Genomic DNA, 15,637 nt, shown 5'->3' on the forward strand with positions numbered 1-15,637 from the left:
AGTGCTGCAGGGCGTTTGATGCAGACCACTGCCCACCAGAACACTTGCCCAGTGCGTCTGTCTGACACCAGGTTTTCAGATCTGAAAACTGCCTGAATAGCCTTTGATATTGGATAGCTTGGATTGCCATGGCCTGGCCTTGACCCCAGAACGGCATGTCCAGGAGGGGGGAAAAGACCGACCTGAAAGGGTTTGTAGACAGTCCTGTGCCTCCCAGAGACATTCCTGCTGGCGTTCCTGAGTCACATGCTGCACCGGCCCCTCGTGCTGAGCTGAGTCCTGCCGGGTGACTGGTAACGGTGGGTCACTGCTCAGGAGACCAGCCCCCAGGGTTTGTAAAGTAAATGAACGAGCTGTTTATAGCGGCGACCCTTCCTGGGGCCTCTCACGCTGTGTTTCTCTACCAGGGACCAGCTGGCTGCCTTCCTGAGCCGGGTCAGGGAGATCTCGGGGCCCGGTCGTTGAGAACCGCTGCTGGAGCACGCTTGCGCCGTGTCTCCCGGGCCTTCCCGCTGTGCGTTCTTCCCAACCTGAGTGGGACCTGAGTGATACGCTGCCACGGCTTCAGGCCGTCGTCTCAGCGTTGCTGTATCTAATGCTCTGCTTCTGTCTTGTCCCCAGAATTACTGCAGAGGGGAGCCACCACCATCACAAACCTGGAGGGCTGGGTCGGGCACCCTCTGAACCCCGTTGGCTGCTTGTTCCTCACCTTGACGGAGGCTTGTAGATTAGAAGAGGAAAATTGCCTTGAAATTTCAGGTAGCCGAGTCTTTCCCCGTCCAGACCAGGGAGTTAAACTTCCAGGGCTCCAGGCTGTGAGCTGCTTAATCCAAGACAGAGCTAATGGCTCCCCCGCCCCTTACGCCTCCATTCGTACAGTGTCTGCCTCTGTGTCTCCTTTTCAAACATCTCCTGCTTCACGTCCCACTGCTCAGTCTCGGTTGCTCCCAGCTTTGCTCTCCGCTTGCAGAGGAAGAGAAGGGGCCAGGGTGGATTGCGACAGGCTCTGTTTAGCCTAACAGAAGGTTAAGGGGTGGGTTGATCACAGTCCGTAAGTACCTACATGGGGAACGAGTATCTAGTAACGGGCTCTGCAGTCCAGCAGAGGAAGGTCTAACAGGATCCAGGGGCTGGGAGCTGAAGCGAGACAACCTCAGACTGGAAGGCCTCAGTTTTTATCACTGAGTGTCACTAACCACCGGAACAATTTCCCAAGGGTTGCGGTGGATTCTTTACCATTTTTAAAGCCCGACAGGACATTTCTCTGCCCTAGGAGTTATTTGGGGGCCTGTGCTGTACAGGAGGTCAGATGAGATGGGCACAACCATCCTGGCCTTGGAATCCGTTAACCTCTAATGCAGCGAGGGAGGGCGTGGTGCCTCCCCGGTGCAGGGTGGCGGCAGACTGAGGCAGTCAGACGACAGCAGAACAGCCACGCCCCAGAGTTGTGCGAGGTTGTCCCGGAACACACGGCCGTTCTAGCCCGTTGGGTGGCTTTGCCCCACGGCACATTGAACGTGTTCTGGTCAAACTTGACTTGTTTCCTCATGGCTGGTAAAACAGGGAGGATGCTCATGGCCCGGCCTGTTGTGTTTTGGCACTTGGAGTCAGAACTGGGAGGGTCAGGTTGGGTTTTCCGTCAGCCAAACGAGCCAAGCCAAGCCAAGCCACTCCCTCCAGCCAGGTCAGAAATGCAGGTCAGTATTCTCCCACGCGGGCTCGCTCGGTTCTGCTCGATCTCTGCGGAACCAGTGTAAGCAATAAGCACCGTGGCCCTGGCTTCCATTGGCCGTGGTTGGGCAGGGAAGGGTGGCGCTGAGCTTGGGTTTCATGCTGGGTTCATCCCCAGGTCATTCTCATTTCTCAGCCTAGCGACTGCCTTCTCCTCTAGATGCCGGTGACGCCAAGCCCCCGGTGTATCAGCACGTGCCTGTGGCGACTGGTTGCCAGGACAGCGGCGAGTCCTACCTGTCCCTTGCTTTAGAGGTGGCTCTGATGGGGATGGGGCAGCAGCGGGTGATGCCCGAGGGGCTGTACGCGCAGGATAAAGTGTGCCGCAACGAAGAGCAGATCATCGCCCGGCTGCAGGAGCTGGAGCTGGACGCGGTGCTGGTGCAGACCCTTCGGAAGCAGTGTATCTTGCTGCTGGAAGGTGAGGGGGAGGAGGGGAGCCGGGCTGCACTGCACAGCTGGTGGTGGCATTGAAGGCCGGCCTCGGAGAGGACCCCTCGCGCACGGTGCAGGAGCCCAGGGGACTGAGATGCTGGGGGAAGGCTGGTTACAGGGAGGGTTCCCTGCAGGCGCTTGCTGGGAAGGTACCAGTCATAATTTGCTGCCATGCCCCTGTGTTACCAGGGTCATTAACCCTGAGGGTGCCAGCCCGGTGCTTGAGCAGGCCATCACTCCAGTCCCTACGCAGCGGTGGTGTGGGGCATGCCCCCTAAGGGGCACAGAGGAACGTTTGGGGGCAGAGTGGGGCCCAGGCCAGCCCCCAGGGAGGGGAAGGAGGGAGTACAACCTAGCCCTGCTACTGGCTCCCAGCCCTGGCCACGACCCCCTGGCTCCACTCCCAGCGCCGGCTCCGACCCCATTCCCAGCTGCGACCTCCCAGCTCCGGTCCCACCCCCAGCCACGACCCCCAGCTCCACTCTCAGCCTCGGCTCCGCCTCCATTCCCAGCCCCACCCCCAGCCATGATCTCCCAGTCCCACCCCCCCCTCCTTTCCTGGGCACGACCCCTCAGCTGCCCTCACAGCTCCACCTCCACTCCCAGCCCCGGCCCGGCTTCCATTCTCAGCTGCAACCCCCCTAGCTCCACTCCCAGCCCCGACTCCACCTCCATTCCCAGCCCCAGCCATGACCTCCCAGCCCCACCCGTGCCTCCATTCCCGGCCACGACCCCCAAGCTGCACTCTCAGCTCCACCTCCACTCCCAGCCCCATCCCCAGCCACACACACCACCATCCCGGCTCTACTCCCAGCCCCGCTTCCATTCTCAGCTGCAACCCCTCTAGCTCCACTCCCAGCCCCGGCTCCACCTCCATTCCTGGCCCTGCTGCCAGCTCTGGCTGTGCCTCCATTCCCAGCCCCACCCCCAGCCTCGGGCCCTGGCTATGGCTCCATTCCTGGCCCCAGCCATGGGCCCCTTCCCCCCGTCTGTGTCGTTCCCGGCGTGGTGGCAGACAGGGGCAAGGGGGCCCCGACTCTGGAAGGTGTGGGGACCAGGCTGTACAGGATTGCACCATTAGCTGGATGTGTGACAGGGAACTTCCTCCTGCCAGGCATGAGGACCTGTGGCCACCGCCCCCCCCCCCCCCCAGTCTAGGAAAACGGGCCGGGGCTGGCTTGTTCCTGCTGTTCAGCTAACCCCGGGGTGCCCGTGGAGATCCGTGCTGATCGCATTGCCCGAGCCCTGGAGGAACTGACCAGAGAGGCTCTGCGTGGCTGGTGGGAAGCTGTCTGGCCGAGCGGCGCAGCAGCACAGTGGCTGACGCGGCTTTGCTGTCGTGCAGGTGGTCCCTTCAGCGGCCTGGGAGAAGTGATCCAGCGGGAGAGCGTTCCCATGCACACCTTTGCCAAGTACCTGTTCTCCGCCTTGCTGCCTCATGACGCAGACCTGGCCTACAAGCTGGCCCTTCGGGCCATGAGGTTTGTGGGCGTTTCTTCCGCCTGGGTTGGGTTCGATCTGATATCAAGCGCAGCGACGTCGCGCCCGATATTTCCCCCCTCCCTCTCCAGCCCCGGAGTCTGGTCAGTGTCGGTTTGCTCGGGAGCCGCTGCGGGGAGCTTGTGGCAGCCAAGATTAGGTTCTGCTCGTCCAAGAAAATGCCTGCACTGCAGCAGCTGATTTCCTCCCGTAGAAACCGCCCCATCTGCTGAGCTGGGCGAATGTGCTGGGGAAAGGACCCAGGCACTGGCTGTATCCATTGGCGTGCTGGGTCCTTCTCCCTGTCTCCATCCTGCAGCCCGATCTCCCACGGCGCAAGGAGAGTGAAAGGCAGAGAGAGATCTCAGGGCAGACTCTGCACCCCGGCCCTGCTGGGCCTCTTTGCCTGGGAGCCGAGACCCTGTTCTCCGCATCCAGCTCCCCCTTCACAGAGCAATTGAGAGGAGAGACAAGGACAGGAAAACCCAGCTAGGAGAGAGTGTGGCCAGGCTGGGCACCCAGCTGACCCTGCACTGATAGTGGCAGGACAACTGGCAGAAAGGACCCTCCAGGGGCCAGCCCCGTGCTGGGCAGGCTCCCGCGCTCTGCTCTGCCTGTCAGCCCCTGGCCCAGGTCTGCGCCGGGATTCGTTCTAGCCGTGGGTCTGGCCCTTGGAATTGCTGTTCCTGCTGGGTGTGTTACCCAGCTCGACAAACCCCGTCCTCCGGCTCCGTCCGCTTGCAGACTGGAGTTTCGCATCACTTGGGTGAAGAGAGGGATGAACGACAATGGCAAATTGCTCCCCCGTGATTTTGGGGGGCTCTGTCTTCTCGCAGCCGACACCCCACCCTCATGCTGGGGTCTCCAATCTGGGCTGCGACCGTCCCGGCTTTCACTGGCGGAAGAAGGGCGGGCGCTGCTTACGCCGCCTCTGCCTTCGCTCCACATAGTCTTCCATAACCCAGCTGGTCTGGGATCCACCCACAAGATTCCAACCCGCGGCACTGCTGATGCGTAACGTCGCCTTCCAGGAGACCGTGTTACTGGCACTGCACTGTCTAGTCTGAACGGTGGCTTCGCACCGTCCCCTGGCAGCTGTTTGCCTGCTCAGCCGTTGCGTGTCATCACTCCCAGTAGCACCTGGGCGGGAGGGGGAACTTGTGGTTTCCTGTCACCCAGAAGTTCTGCGGCTTTGGAATATTCACACGCGAGCAGGTAACCCACACCCACCCCAGGGGCCTTGGAGCAGCGTGGTGCTACGTCTGAGCCCAGTCCTCCGCTTTAAGAGGAACCAGATGATTTGCCTGAAAGCACCACTTCTCCTGAAGATGAAAGGAGCCTCAAGTGAGCTTTTCCAGCTTGTGTTTTCTAAATCACTTGGCGGCTTTCAGCTCCCTTTCAAGTCCGTTTGAAATTGATCCTTGCGCCCATGTGTTCCGCGTGCAGTCTCGGGAGTCGTCGCACGCTTGGTGCATTCCAAGAGCCCGCTGAACCTGCTGGTGCACCAGGCCGCCTGCGATCAACTCTCCTCATCGCTGGGTGGGCGGTGGGGGCTAGTGGCACAGGAAGGGGCGGGGCTTTGAGTTGGCTGGGAACCTCTGACTTCTCCTGTCTCTCCTAGGCTGCCTGTGCTGGAGACGACCGCTCCCTCCGGAGACGTCACGCACCCTCACCACCTGGTGTCGGTCGTGCCCAGCAGGTACCCCCGGTGGTTTACCCTGGGCCACTTGGAATCGCAGCAGTGTGAATTGGCCTCCACCATGCTGACGGCAGCTAAAGGTGGGTGCGGGGCCCGTCTTGCACCTGAACAGATGGTTTTGGGTCAGATTGGGTAGCAGAGCCAGCGCCCCTAGCTGGTTGCCCGCAGTTTTCCACTGCAGAACCCGCTGGAAGGGGAATGTGGGAAGTGGGGCCTCTTTCAGGTGAACACTCCAGGAGCATGTGGCGAACTCCCCGTGGGAGGGATCTGTGGGCACAGTACTGGGAAGAGAAACACCTTGTAGCCTCCAGTGCAGAAGGGAGAGGGGAATGGGGCGTGTGACCCTCTCAAAGATGAGGGACCCGCCCTGCCCCCATGGCTCACCCCAGGGCCAGGAACGCAGGCAGGTAAGGGAGAACTCTGTTCAGATGCTGAAAAAGGGAATCTTAGAAATCCTGCGTTGCTTGTGGCCATGGTCCCAAATCCTTTCCCTGATCAGCCGGACATGATGGCTGTTTGCATCCCAGCGGTAGCGTTGTCTGGATTGGCAGTCCACCCTGTGCAGCCAAGGTTGTGCCAGCGTCGCAGTGCACAGCCAGGGGCGGCTGGGGAGGTTGGCGTTGCTCAGTGCCAAGGGGCAGGCGGGTCCAGGTTCTCCTGGGGCCTGACCCAGTGCCCACCAAAATGGATCGAAAGATCTTTGTTGACTTCAGCGGGACTTGAACAAAGCCCCTTGTCTCCTGCTCTCTGGTCACGGCTCTCCCAGCTGGCGGAATAGCGCTGCTGCCTCTGCTTGCGTGTCCTGTCCATTCTAAGGGGGCGGGGGGCTGCAGTGGGAAGCCCAGGAAGGCAGAACATAAAAAGCAAGACCCTGAGGGACTCTGAGGCACCCACCCTGGGAGTGAAGGGGGAGAGGGGGTGAGGGCGTCCATCTCTCTGGATTCAGGACGTTCTCTTCGCGCTGCTTCCCGCAAGCAGACAGCGAGCGGCGGGGTGATTTTTCTCCAGAAGGTTTTGGAAGGTGGGAGCAGCGTGTGGGTCTCAGCAAGGTTAGGACGGTACCTAAGCCACTGCCGCCCTGTCGCTGGGATCCCAGCTGCAGGAATTTGTAAAACTGCTGGCCGGGGATCTGTTGAACAGGGCGCGCGGACGAGATGGGAAGGCAAATGGATTTTTTACTTCGTATTTATGAAAGTTTCGTTTGACAGGAAACCAGACCAACCTCCCAGGCCAGGCAGGACAGGGAAACAAATGGTGACGTCAGGCAGACGGGTGACAGGCCATGATGTGCTCAGAGGGCTTGAAATCCGAGCCAGTTGACAGGCTTCCCTGTGTATTGATACAGTGTCACTCAGAGCCCCTCGGAACAGGACCTTTCTCCCCTTCCGTTGGTGGCCAGCGGGAGAACTTTTCCCATCCCCCTTCTTGCTTTTCCCAGCTTTTCAATTCTCAGGGCTCTGGGTTGCCATCACCTCCCTGGGATCTCAGAGGAAGCTGAGCCAGGGTGACCAGATGTCCTGATAAAATCGAGACAGCCCCGATATTTAACCGTTTGTCCCGATCAATGTATGGTCAGGACGCCACTTGTCCCGATATTCGGGTAAGGAGGCCAGCAGGAGGCAGGTGCTGACCCCGTGGGTGCTCCAGGGCTGGCGCACCCATGGGGAAAAATGGCAGCCAAGCTCCTCCCTCCAGCACGCTGTGTCTCCACTCCTCCCCCTCCAGCGCTTCCCGCTGCCGAACAGCTGTTTGGCTGCACTTAGCGCTTTCGGGGGGGGGCGGGGGGAGGAGCGGGTACTGTGGTGCGCTCAGGGGAGGAGGAGGTGAAGAGGCAGGGCAGAGTGGGAACTTGGGAGAAGGGGGTGGAATGGGACTGGGGCGAGGGTGGGGAAGAGGTTGGGGGGTGGACGAGCACCCACCCGTCAGAGGGGAAGTGGGCACCGCGGGGACGAGCAGTGGGTGGGGACTGAGGAGGGACACAGCAAGCCAGCGGCAGGCTGAGGGATGAGGAAGGGCACGTTGAGGGGGCCGAGCGGGGAGGGGGCAGGACCTGGGGCAGAGTGGAGGCGGACTGTGGGTGGGGCTGATGGCACCCCAATGTGTTGCGATATTTTAGTGCGGTGATCTGGTCACCCTAAGCTGAGCCCAGTAAATGAGGAATTTTATGTGTTTGTTCTCCTTGAGCTGGACGGGATAATAAATCCTCCACCAGAATGAAAAGGCCGCTTGAGTTGGGTTTTTGGTTTTCTTCCAGCTCTCCCATTTCCCCCCAAATGTTCAAATGCTGGAGTGTGTCCATAGGTGATCAAGTCTCATTGCCATCTTTCCGACACACCGCCTTCCACTTTTACATCTGGTCGTACAAGGAGCCTTGGATCAGGAGTCCCTGTCACTGTGCTGACTGCTGCCGAGGGGGCAGAAGATCATTTTAATCATTTGTCATTTGAAATTTCTTTTCATTTTCAAGTCCAGCTCTGCTCTGCACCTTCTTAGTCACTTTTCATCGTTCCTGGTCGATCGCATCTCTGAGCCTCCATGGCTAATGGGCTGTTTGCAGGGAAGAGATGTTTCTTTAACTGCCAGCCCTATAAAATTGACTTATGACCTAGGTCGCAAACGGGGGCCCTTCTGGGTTGTCGTCATGGCTAGTATGCCAGGTTATGCAGTGAAATTTCTCCATGGTGACCTCTGCAATCCCCTTGTCTTAGCATTCTGCCTTCTGTTGTCCATGTGCATCCCTGGGGAAGGCTGATAGGGTACCACAGGCGTTACCAAAGGCAGAGCCTGACCCTGCAACTGACTCTGAGTTTTCCTCCCTCCAGGCAGTGTGGGTGGAAAGTTCCAGACGTTAAAAAACGTTCCCTTGCTGCAAATTTCCAATACTCGGCCTGAGCCGGATCCAAAGCCCATTGAAGCCAACAGGCATCTTTCCGTTTACTTCCGTGAGTGCAGAGCTGTTCCTGGGTGCTCACGCTTGGAAAGGGCTTATGGGGCCAAAGAATGGGTGTCGCAATTTGACTCCGGGGGTGTGTGTGAAAGATTCCAGCTGAGGGTAGAAATTGATGATGGCGGCTGGCACTGTCTGATGCAACTGGATTTACATACAAGGAACGTGTGAAGTCCTGCTTCTCCAAACGCAGGAGGCGCCAGAAACAAAAGGAAGATTTTCTTAGCTTACCAGAGCCAGAAAACTCTCTCTTTGGCTTTGTCCACGGGCCCATGGTGCGCCCAGCTGCTGCTGGGCTCTCTTGATTGTTTGCCCGTCTCTCTGAGTCTGCCCCCAGCTGGTCTTTTCACACATGGGCGTGCCGAGCCCTCCGCCCGGTGCTAGTTTCTGGACAGACTCTAGTTTAGGTGTGGCCCCTTCGCTGTTGCACGCCCGTCTTGAGTAACGGGCACATTCACAAGACGTTAATTCAGCCCATAACGAGGCTCAACCCAGCAGCTCCTAACAGAAGACGGAGTATCCCCGTGGCAAGTCACTTTCTTTTTCAGTGTAGCTAGAATTAAGAGTTAACCACATTGGTTAATTGTATCCGGGCTTTTATCTGGGCAGACCCTTTGATGGAAAAAAATCCGATTTCACGGCTGCTGGTCAGGCCGTGGGTGGACGAGCATCGCTAGCTAGCGCCTGAGATCAAAGCACAGAGGGAGGGGCTGGCTACTCTTCTGTCCTAGGAACAGTTCAGGAGCAATGCTGAGATTTGGTCACCTGAACGTATCCGTTAACAGCTGGAGGCAAATCCCACCACATGGAGTGAACTGGGTAGACTCAGCGAAGTGTGGTTAGGAGAAGCAGCTGAAGAGACCTTATTCCTTATGTAGAAATGTCCAGCCTTGAGAGCTCTGGTCCCAGAACCGTGGAATGAAGATGGGTTTGGAGCTGAGTGGGGGTGGATGGAACCGTAGCAGGAAAGTAGCATCTGCTACAAGAACAGTGAAGATAAAACTCGGCACGTTTCCGCTCTTATGGAGTTCACTGAACCCCCTGGAGAGGGGGGCCCCGTGTCACAGAGGAGTGGGGGCTGTAGGGCATGTGAGGGGGGAACTCACCCGAATGGTCTCCCACCAGTGCTGTGTTGTGTGTCATGCACCTGGAGTTGTATCAGTGTGTGGAGGTTACTCCTGAGCTGTCTGTGCTTTCCGAGACAAACAGAATACGAATGCGCTTGCCCTGTCTGTGAATGCGTCAGCTAGGTTGTAATCAGGTGGTGGCCACCAAACAGCCATAGCGTGCCAAGGGCTGGGGAATGTTTCGAGTAGGACTGTAAGAGACGTGGCATTAGGAAGTGACAGTTGACATGGCTGATCATATGTGGGATGGAATCGTACACACTGAGACGCCCTGAGGACTGGCTGGAAGGGTCCGACCCTCGCTGGATCCTTTCGGGGTGCAGAGTATGTTCCTTTTGTATCAGGTCTGTAGTTATCGGTGGACACGCTGCAATACACAGATGGAGCCGGGGCTAGGAGTGGATGGGGGGCTGGGAGCAGAGCCACAGCTGGGGGCAGGGGCCAGAGCTGCAGCTGGGAGTGGGGCCACAATCGGGGCTGGGAGCTTGGGGGCTTGAGCCCAAGGCCAGCTGGGGCTGCAACCAGGAACGGAACCACAGCCAGAGCTGGGGACTGACGCTGGGGCTGGGGTTGGAGCAGGGCTGGCTGGCGCTTCATCCCAGCCCCTGCCGTGCCTAGAGGGTACGCCTCACAGCCTGGAGTCCATTGCTCTAGGCTGGGCTGATTCCCAAGGGCTAACAGGAGCCAAAAGTAACAATTTGCCCTTGGTCTGGTCAGCGGCGAGGCCTCCGAGGGCCTGTCTGCACAAACACTGAACTGGCAGCAGGCTGGGCTGGGGGCAGCTCCTGAGGCTCCTCACTAGTTTGCTAGTGTGCATTGATCTCGTCCTCTTTGAAACAGGAGCAGAGCCAAGTGCATAAAAACTGTTAGTGGGCGCTGGCGGGGTCGGGTCCGTGCAGACAGTTAGTGCATGGCAGAGTCACAGCCCAGCTGGCTGTGCACTCATGTCAGCAAGCCCTGCCCCAAGCCTGCCCAGTGAGCAGACACTGTTTTCACGGAGAAATCCCACTTGCCAGCTTTGTTCGGAGAAGCCCTGTCAGGAGAGTCCATGATGCATTGGGTTTTGTGTGCGCTGTCTGGGCCCTGCTCCCAGCAGGCTGAGCAAGGGACAACCAGGTCAGACAGGACTCGCAGAGCCCCCCGCAGAGCCCGGTAGCCGCACAGAGGGCTGACCTCTGAGCGGCTGCAAACGCAGAGGCAGTCTGCGCTGTGTGTGGTCCAGACAAGCCCAGGTCCTCACCCCTGGGAAATCCCTGGGAATTAGGGGCCTCCAGACTTGGGTAGCTGCAACCCAAAGTGAAAACCTGGGGTGTCTGGAAGGAGTCTGGAGGGGCAGGGGCCCTGGCGGGGTGGGGGCTGACTTTCTGACCTGTCCGTCCTGTGCGTGCAGGTGACATGCTGCGGTTACGCACCGTCCTGGAAGCGATCCAGAAGAACATCCACTCCTCGTCCTTGATCTTCAAGCTGGCCCAGGACGCCTTTAAGATCGCCACGCCCGCAGACAGCAACCCCGACACCACCCTGCTCAACGTGGCGCTGGAGCTGGGGCTGCAGGTAAGGGAGGGGGCCACAGAGAGGAGAAACGTGTCATCTTCGGAGGCTGCTTTGGGCGGCCCAGTTCTGAGGCAGTGTGGCTGGGTCCTTCCCCGGATGAGTGGGCAGCAGCGCCGAGGGCTGGGGGGAGGCGGTGAAACGGGACTGTTGGGGGGGGTGCCTGCCATGCAGTGTCCCCTGCTGGCTGAGTGTGGCACTTCAGGCCCCTTGCCTCAGTTTCCTTCCCTGAGCTGGGTCTTCTCAGCTCTCTACCCGCTGGTCAGCGCTGGAGACATGGCTTAGCCCTCCGGCCAAGTCACAAGTGCAGCCCCTTCCAGGGCAGCAGCCGTCTAACTGAAAAGTGCCAACAGACCAAGTTCTTCAGCCCTTTGGGGGCTTCTCAGCTTGCCCGCTGCGCCCTGGTCCCAGTCCCTTCCTGGGCTGCCTTTGAGAATCCCCAGGCAGGTTCCCTTGGAGGGCTGCTCTCAGCCCCTTGCAGCCTTCCCTGCTCCAGTAGAGCCCTGGGCTTCTTGCACACCCTGGTTCAGGACCTTCCACCTGGGTCTGCTGGCTCCCCGTAACTCCCCGTCCCAGGCTGGGCTTCCTGAGCCCTGGTACGAGGCCCAACTGTCCAGTCAGACACTCCTGCCTCAGGCAGGGACGCAGCTATTTAAGCTTGGCCAAGGTGGGGTTGGCCCCAGCTCCCCTCACTAAGGGGCCTGTCCCCGTGTGACAGTAACTGTACAGTGTCAAACCATGGCTCAGGGCACGGGGCTGTCCTGGCTTCGCTCCCAGACGTGGCGAGGCTGGAGCTGCATCAGGCCCTGTTTGGAGCTGTTCTGCCTGCAGGCCTAGGCCGGGGCGCCCTCAGCAAACTGCGCCGGGGGTGGGCCGGGAGCGAGGCCGTCGGGGCTGGGCAAAGCAGGGACGAAGAGGAGGGCTGGTCACTCTTTTCTCTCTCCTAGGTCATGCGGATGACTCTGTCCACCCTGAACTGGAGGCGAAGGGAGATGGTGCGGTGGCTGGTCACCTGTGCGACGGAAGTGGGTGGGTCACTGCTGTCCTGCCCCTCCAGGAGGGGCTGGGTCCCTGCTCCACTCCCCGTCCCTTTAACCAGTGCCTGCCCTTCCCTGCTGGCCGAGGGCCGGGGAGGGGCTCGCCTGGTCCAGCCTGCAGGGCGAGTCCCTGAGCGAGGGGATGAGACATCAGTAGATTTCCTGGCGTTTCAGGCCAGACGAGACCGCTGGATCATGGCCCTTGCTGGAGAACCTGCCGCAGTCGTCCCTGTGCTGAGCCTAGCCAGTCGGGTGAGACCGAACTGTGCCTCAGGCAGAGACCGGGGGGCACCAGTGCCCACGGCCCCTGCAGTGGCAGGGCATTGAGTAGCTGATACGTGCCCAAATGATCCTGGCAGGTGACCCACGCCCCGTGCAGCATAGGAATGCAAACTCCCCTCCCCCCGCCTTCTCCCCAAGCTTCTAGCCAATCTGCACTGGGGGAACATTCCTTCCTGACCCCAGATCTAGCCATCAGTTGGAGCCTGAGCTGTCAGTGCCCAGCCCTTGAGTGGAGGGCCCTGGTGAGAACTGCAGGACTCCTAGAGGGGAGATTGTAACTCACGGTGCCCCGGCATTTGCTGGCTTCGACTCCCATTCATGGGGACACGATTGCGCTATCGCACCGTGGGGGATTTGTAGCTTCACTTCAGAATGTTGGCCTGAAGCTCTGGAGCTACTTGTCTGCAGCGCACTGGCATCTGGTTGTCCCTGTATATCCAAGCCAGCACTCTCAAGCCGGGCTCCCAGGTCCTCCCCTCAGACTCCCAGGTCCTCCCCCAGGCTCCGGATGAGAAGTGGCCACTTGTCAGCCATGCTGAGCGATTCCAGGTCCCAAGGAGATGGAGGGAGCTGGGATTGCTCAGCATTCTGGGCCCAGCAGAGCCCCTAGAGGATTTAGGCGCCTGCCTCTTTTGGAGCGCCGCACCCCAGCCCACGCTGACAGCATGTTCCTGTCCGGCAGGTGTGCGGGCACTGCTCAGCATCCTGCAGAACTGGTACACGCTCTTCACCCCCACGGAAGCCACCAGCATTGTGGCGACAACGGTGATGTCCCACAACACCATCCTGCGGCTGAGCCTGGACTACCCGCAGCGTGAGGAGCTGGCCGGCTGCGCCCGCACCCTGGCCCTGCAGTGCGCCATGAAGGACCCCCAGAACTGCGCCCTCTCCGCCCTCACGCTGTGCGAGAAAGACCACATCGCCTTCGAGACGGCCTATCAGATCGTCATCGACGCCGCCGCCACGGGCATGACCTACTCGCAGCTCTTCACCATCGCCCGCTACATGGAGCACCGGGGCTACCCGCTGCGGGCCTTCAAACTGGCCTCGCTGGCCATGACGCACCTCAACCTCGCCTACAACCAGGACACCCACCCGGCCATCAACGACGTCCTGTGGGCCTGCGCGCTGAGCCACTCCTTGGGCAAGAACGAGCTGGCGGCCATCATCCCCCTGATGGTGAAGAGCGTGCACTGTGCCACGGTGCTGTCGGACATCCTGCGGCGCTGCACCATGACGGCCCCGGGCCTGGCCGGCATTCCCGGCCGCAGGAACTCTGGCAAACTCATGTCCACCGACAAGGCTCCCTTGCGCCAGCTGCTGGATGCCACGATAAGCGCTTACATCAACACCACCCACTCCAGGCTCACCCACATCAGCCCTCGGCACTACGGCGAGTTCATCGAGTTCCTCAGCAAAGCCAGGGAGACCTTCCTCCTGGCCCAGGATGGCCACCTCCAGTTCGCGCAGTTCATAGACAATCTCAAACAGATCTACAAAGGCAAGAAAAAACTGATGATGCTGGTGCGGGAGCGGTTTGGGTGAGCTCCCGCCGGTGCTGGCAGGGTTCGGCAGGGGCACTACACGCAGAAGAAAGGAAAATCTAACTGCAGTTGGCAAGACAGAGGGTTTTTGTTCTTTTGTTGGATTTAACCGTTTCACATCCTGCAAGGATTCCAACGTTCTTCGGGCACATCAGGCCAAAAGACAAGCATGGGAAGAACAATTTACTCAGTATCCTACGCTCCTGAGTGTATAACCGTTTAATACCAAAAGCTAACCTGGAAATCTAATACCTCTTTCCTAAAGGAAGCGTTCGCCTGCTGGTCCCAAGGTTGCCAAGCAAAAAGGAAAGAATAAAAATCGAAAGCAAAAGAGAAACGCAACACTAAACCTCGTGCGTCACCAAAAGCGATGGCTTTGCAGCGCCGTGCGCACCCTGCGGAGACGTGAAACTCCTCTTCTCCATTCGGGAAGATACGTAAAGAAAAACTAGAGTAACTGTTCTCAGGGATTGCTTACTAAAAGTAACAAAAACAAAAAAAGCATTTATTATACTGTAAATACTATAGTATATGTGTCAATTATTAAATTGTAAAGTTATAATTATTTATAATTATTCCGTCTTTTATTTGGGGGATACTTGAAATTGTCATGGGCTGGGACTTTTTTTTTTTTATTACAAAAAAGGAGACGACACGTGACCATTTCTCAGGTTTCCCTGGCATCGCTGGTACATGAAAAGAGGGGTGGGAGGGAGGCAACCGGCAAATCGAAATGAATCCAGAATCTCAGCAGAACCACAATGAGGTTGCGACCCTGGGGATGGCACCTAGGCAGGCTGGATTAACGGCAGGACATCTGGACAGGCAAAGGATGGACTTGGTCGGACGCTGACGGACGTTACGGGAGCCCTGCCCCTTGTAAGTTCCATAAATGGTTGGTGGAGGATTGAACACGAAAGAACGGAGCCATTGGGCCGGAAGCCGTTGTGCCCAGAGTGTACGTATTTCTATTTTTGGCCTTCTCTGTATGTGGGCATGTGAGGAGTGAATGTCTGGGTGCGTGGAGGTGTACGTGGGAGGGCACTAACTGCCTTTTCTGCACTGGGGGGGGGCAGGAACACGAGCATGGCTTTGGTTACTTTTGTCCTTTCATTTCCTCTCCAAGTCTTTGTCACTCCGGCTAACACAGACACCGGATGGATGAAGGCGTCTTGTCACGTTTCCTGATTTGTGTCACTCCGTCTTCTGCTGCTCCTTAGCGATCCAGGCTAGATTCAAACCTGTCATGGGGCAGGGACGGTCTTCCTTATTGCAGGTGTCTTTGTGGTCCCCTGGTCCAGTGTGTCTTAGTTTTAAAAGGGTTGGGAGGGCTGGGGCCACTGGGGAAGGTGACTTGTAGCTAGAGAATGTGGACTGATGATCTACTGTCTGACTTTTGGAAAGAGATTTGTGTCTGCGCTGTGGACCGGAAAACCAGGTGTATTCAGTATTTGTTGCCATAAAAGTATCATTCTTCAACCTGTTTCTCTCTTTTTTTGTGTGTGTGCAACCTCTTGACCTAATGTTTAATAATAAAAGAAGAAAAAAGCTAATATTTATGTATCACTACTACCCTTTTATATAAACTGTGTTGGAATTTCGGTGCTGTTCTTTGTTTTTCTAATGAATAAATTGGGGGGAGGGAAAACCCCAAATCGAGGTCAGTTGGTATTTGGGCTAAAAGGGCAGGAATTGGAGGGGCGTCGGCGCCCCCAGATGGCGCTGTGTGAGAACACCTAGCCCGGGGAAGGGGTCTGAGTCGCTGCGCTCTGTGGGATGTGTCTCAGGGCAGTGCCTCCGGGATC

General features: G+C 58.3%; 1 protein-coding gene across 1 annotated transcript in view; it reads left to right on the forward strand.

The window, feature by feature from the left end:
- The window catches only part of ZSWIM5 (zinc finger SWIM-type containing 5), a 70,946-nt gene extending 55,635 nt beyond the window's left edge, over positions 1–15,311 (forward strand). The window contains exons 8-14 of the mRNA XM_030573194.1: positions 622–759; positions 1,892–2,152; positions 3,512–3,647; positions 5,267–5,424; positions 10,809–10,972; positions 11,917–11,998; positions 12,971–15,311. Coding sequence (XP_030429054.1) covers positions 622–759; positions 1,892–2,152; positions 3,512–3,647; positions 5,267–5,424; positions 10,809–10,972; positions 11,917–11,998; positions 12,971–13,833 — 1,802 coding nt within the window. The 3' untranslated portion in view covers positions 13,834–15,311. The remainder of the gene's footprint in view (positions 1–621; positions 760–1,891; positions 2,153–3,511; positions 3,648–5,266; positions 5,425–10,808; positions 10,973–11,916; positions 11,999–12,970) is intronic.
- The last annotated feature ends 326 nt before the right edge of the window (positions 15,312–15,637 follow it).

Source organism: Gopherus evgoodei, chromosome 8 (assembly GCF_007399415.2).
Source record: "Gopherus evgoodei ecotype Sinaloan lineage chromosome 8, rGopEvg1_v1.p, whole genome shotgun sequence".
NCBI classification, from domain to species: Eukaryota; Metazoa; Chordata; order Testudines; family Testudinidae; genus Gopherus; species Gopherus evgoodei.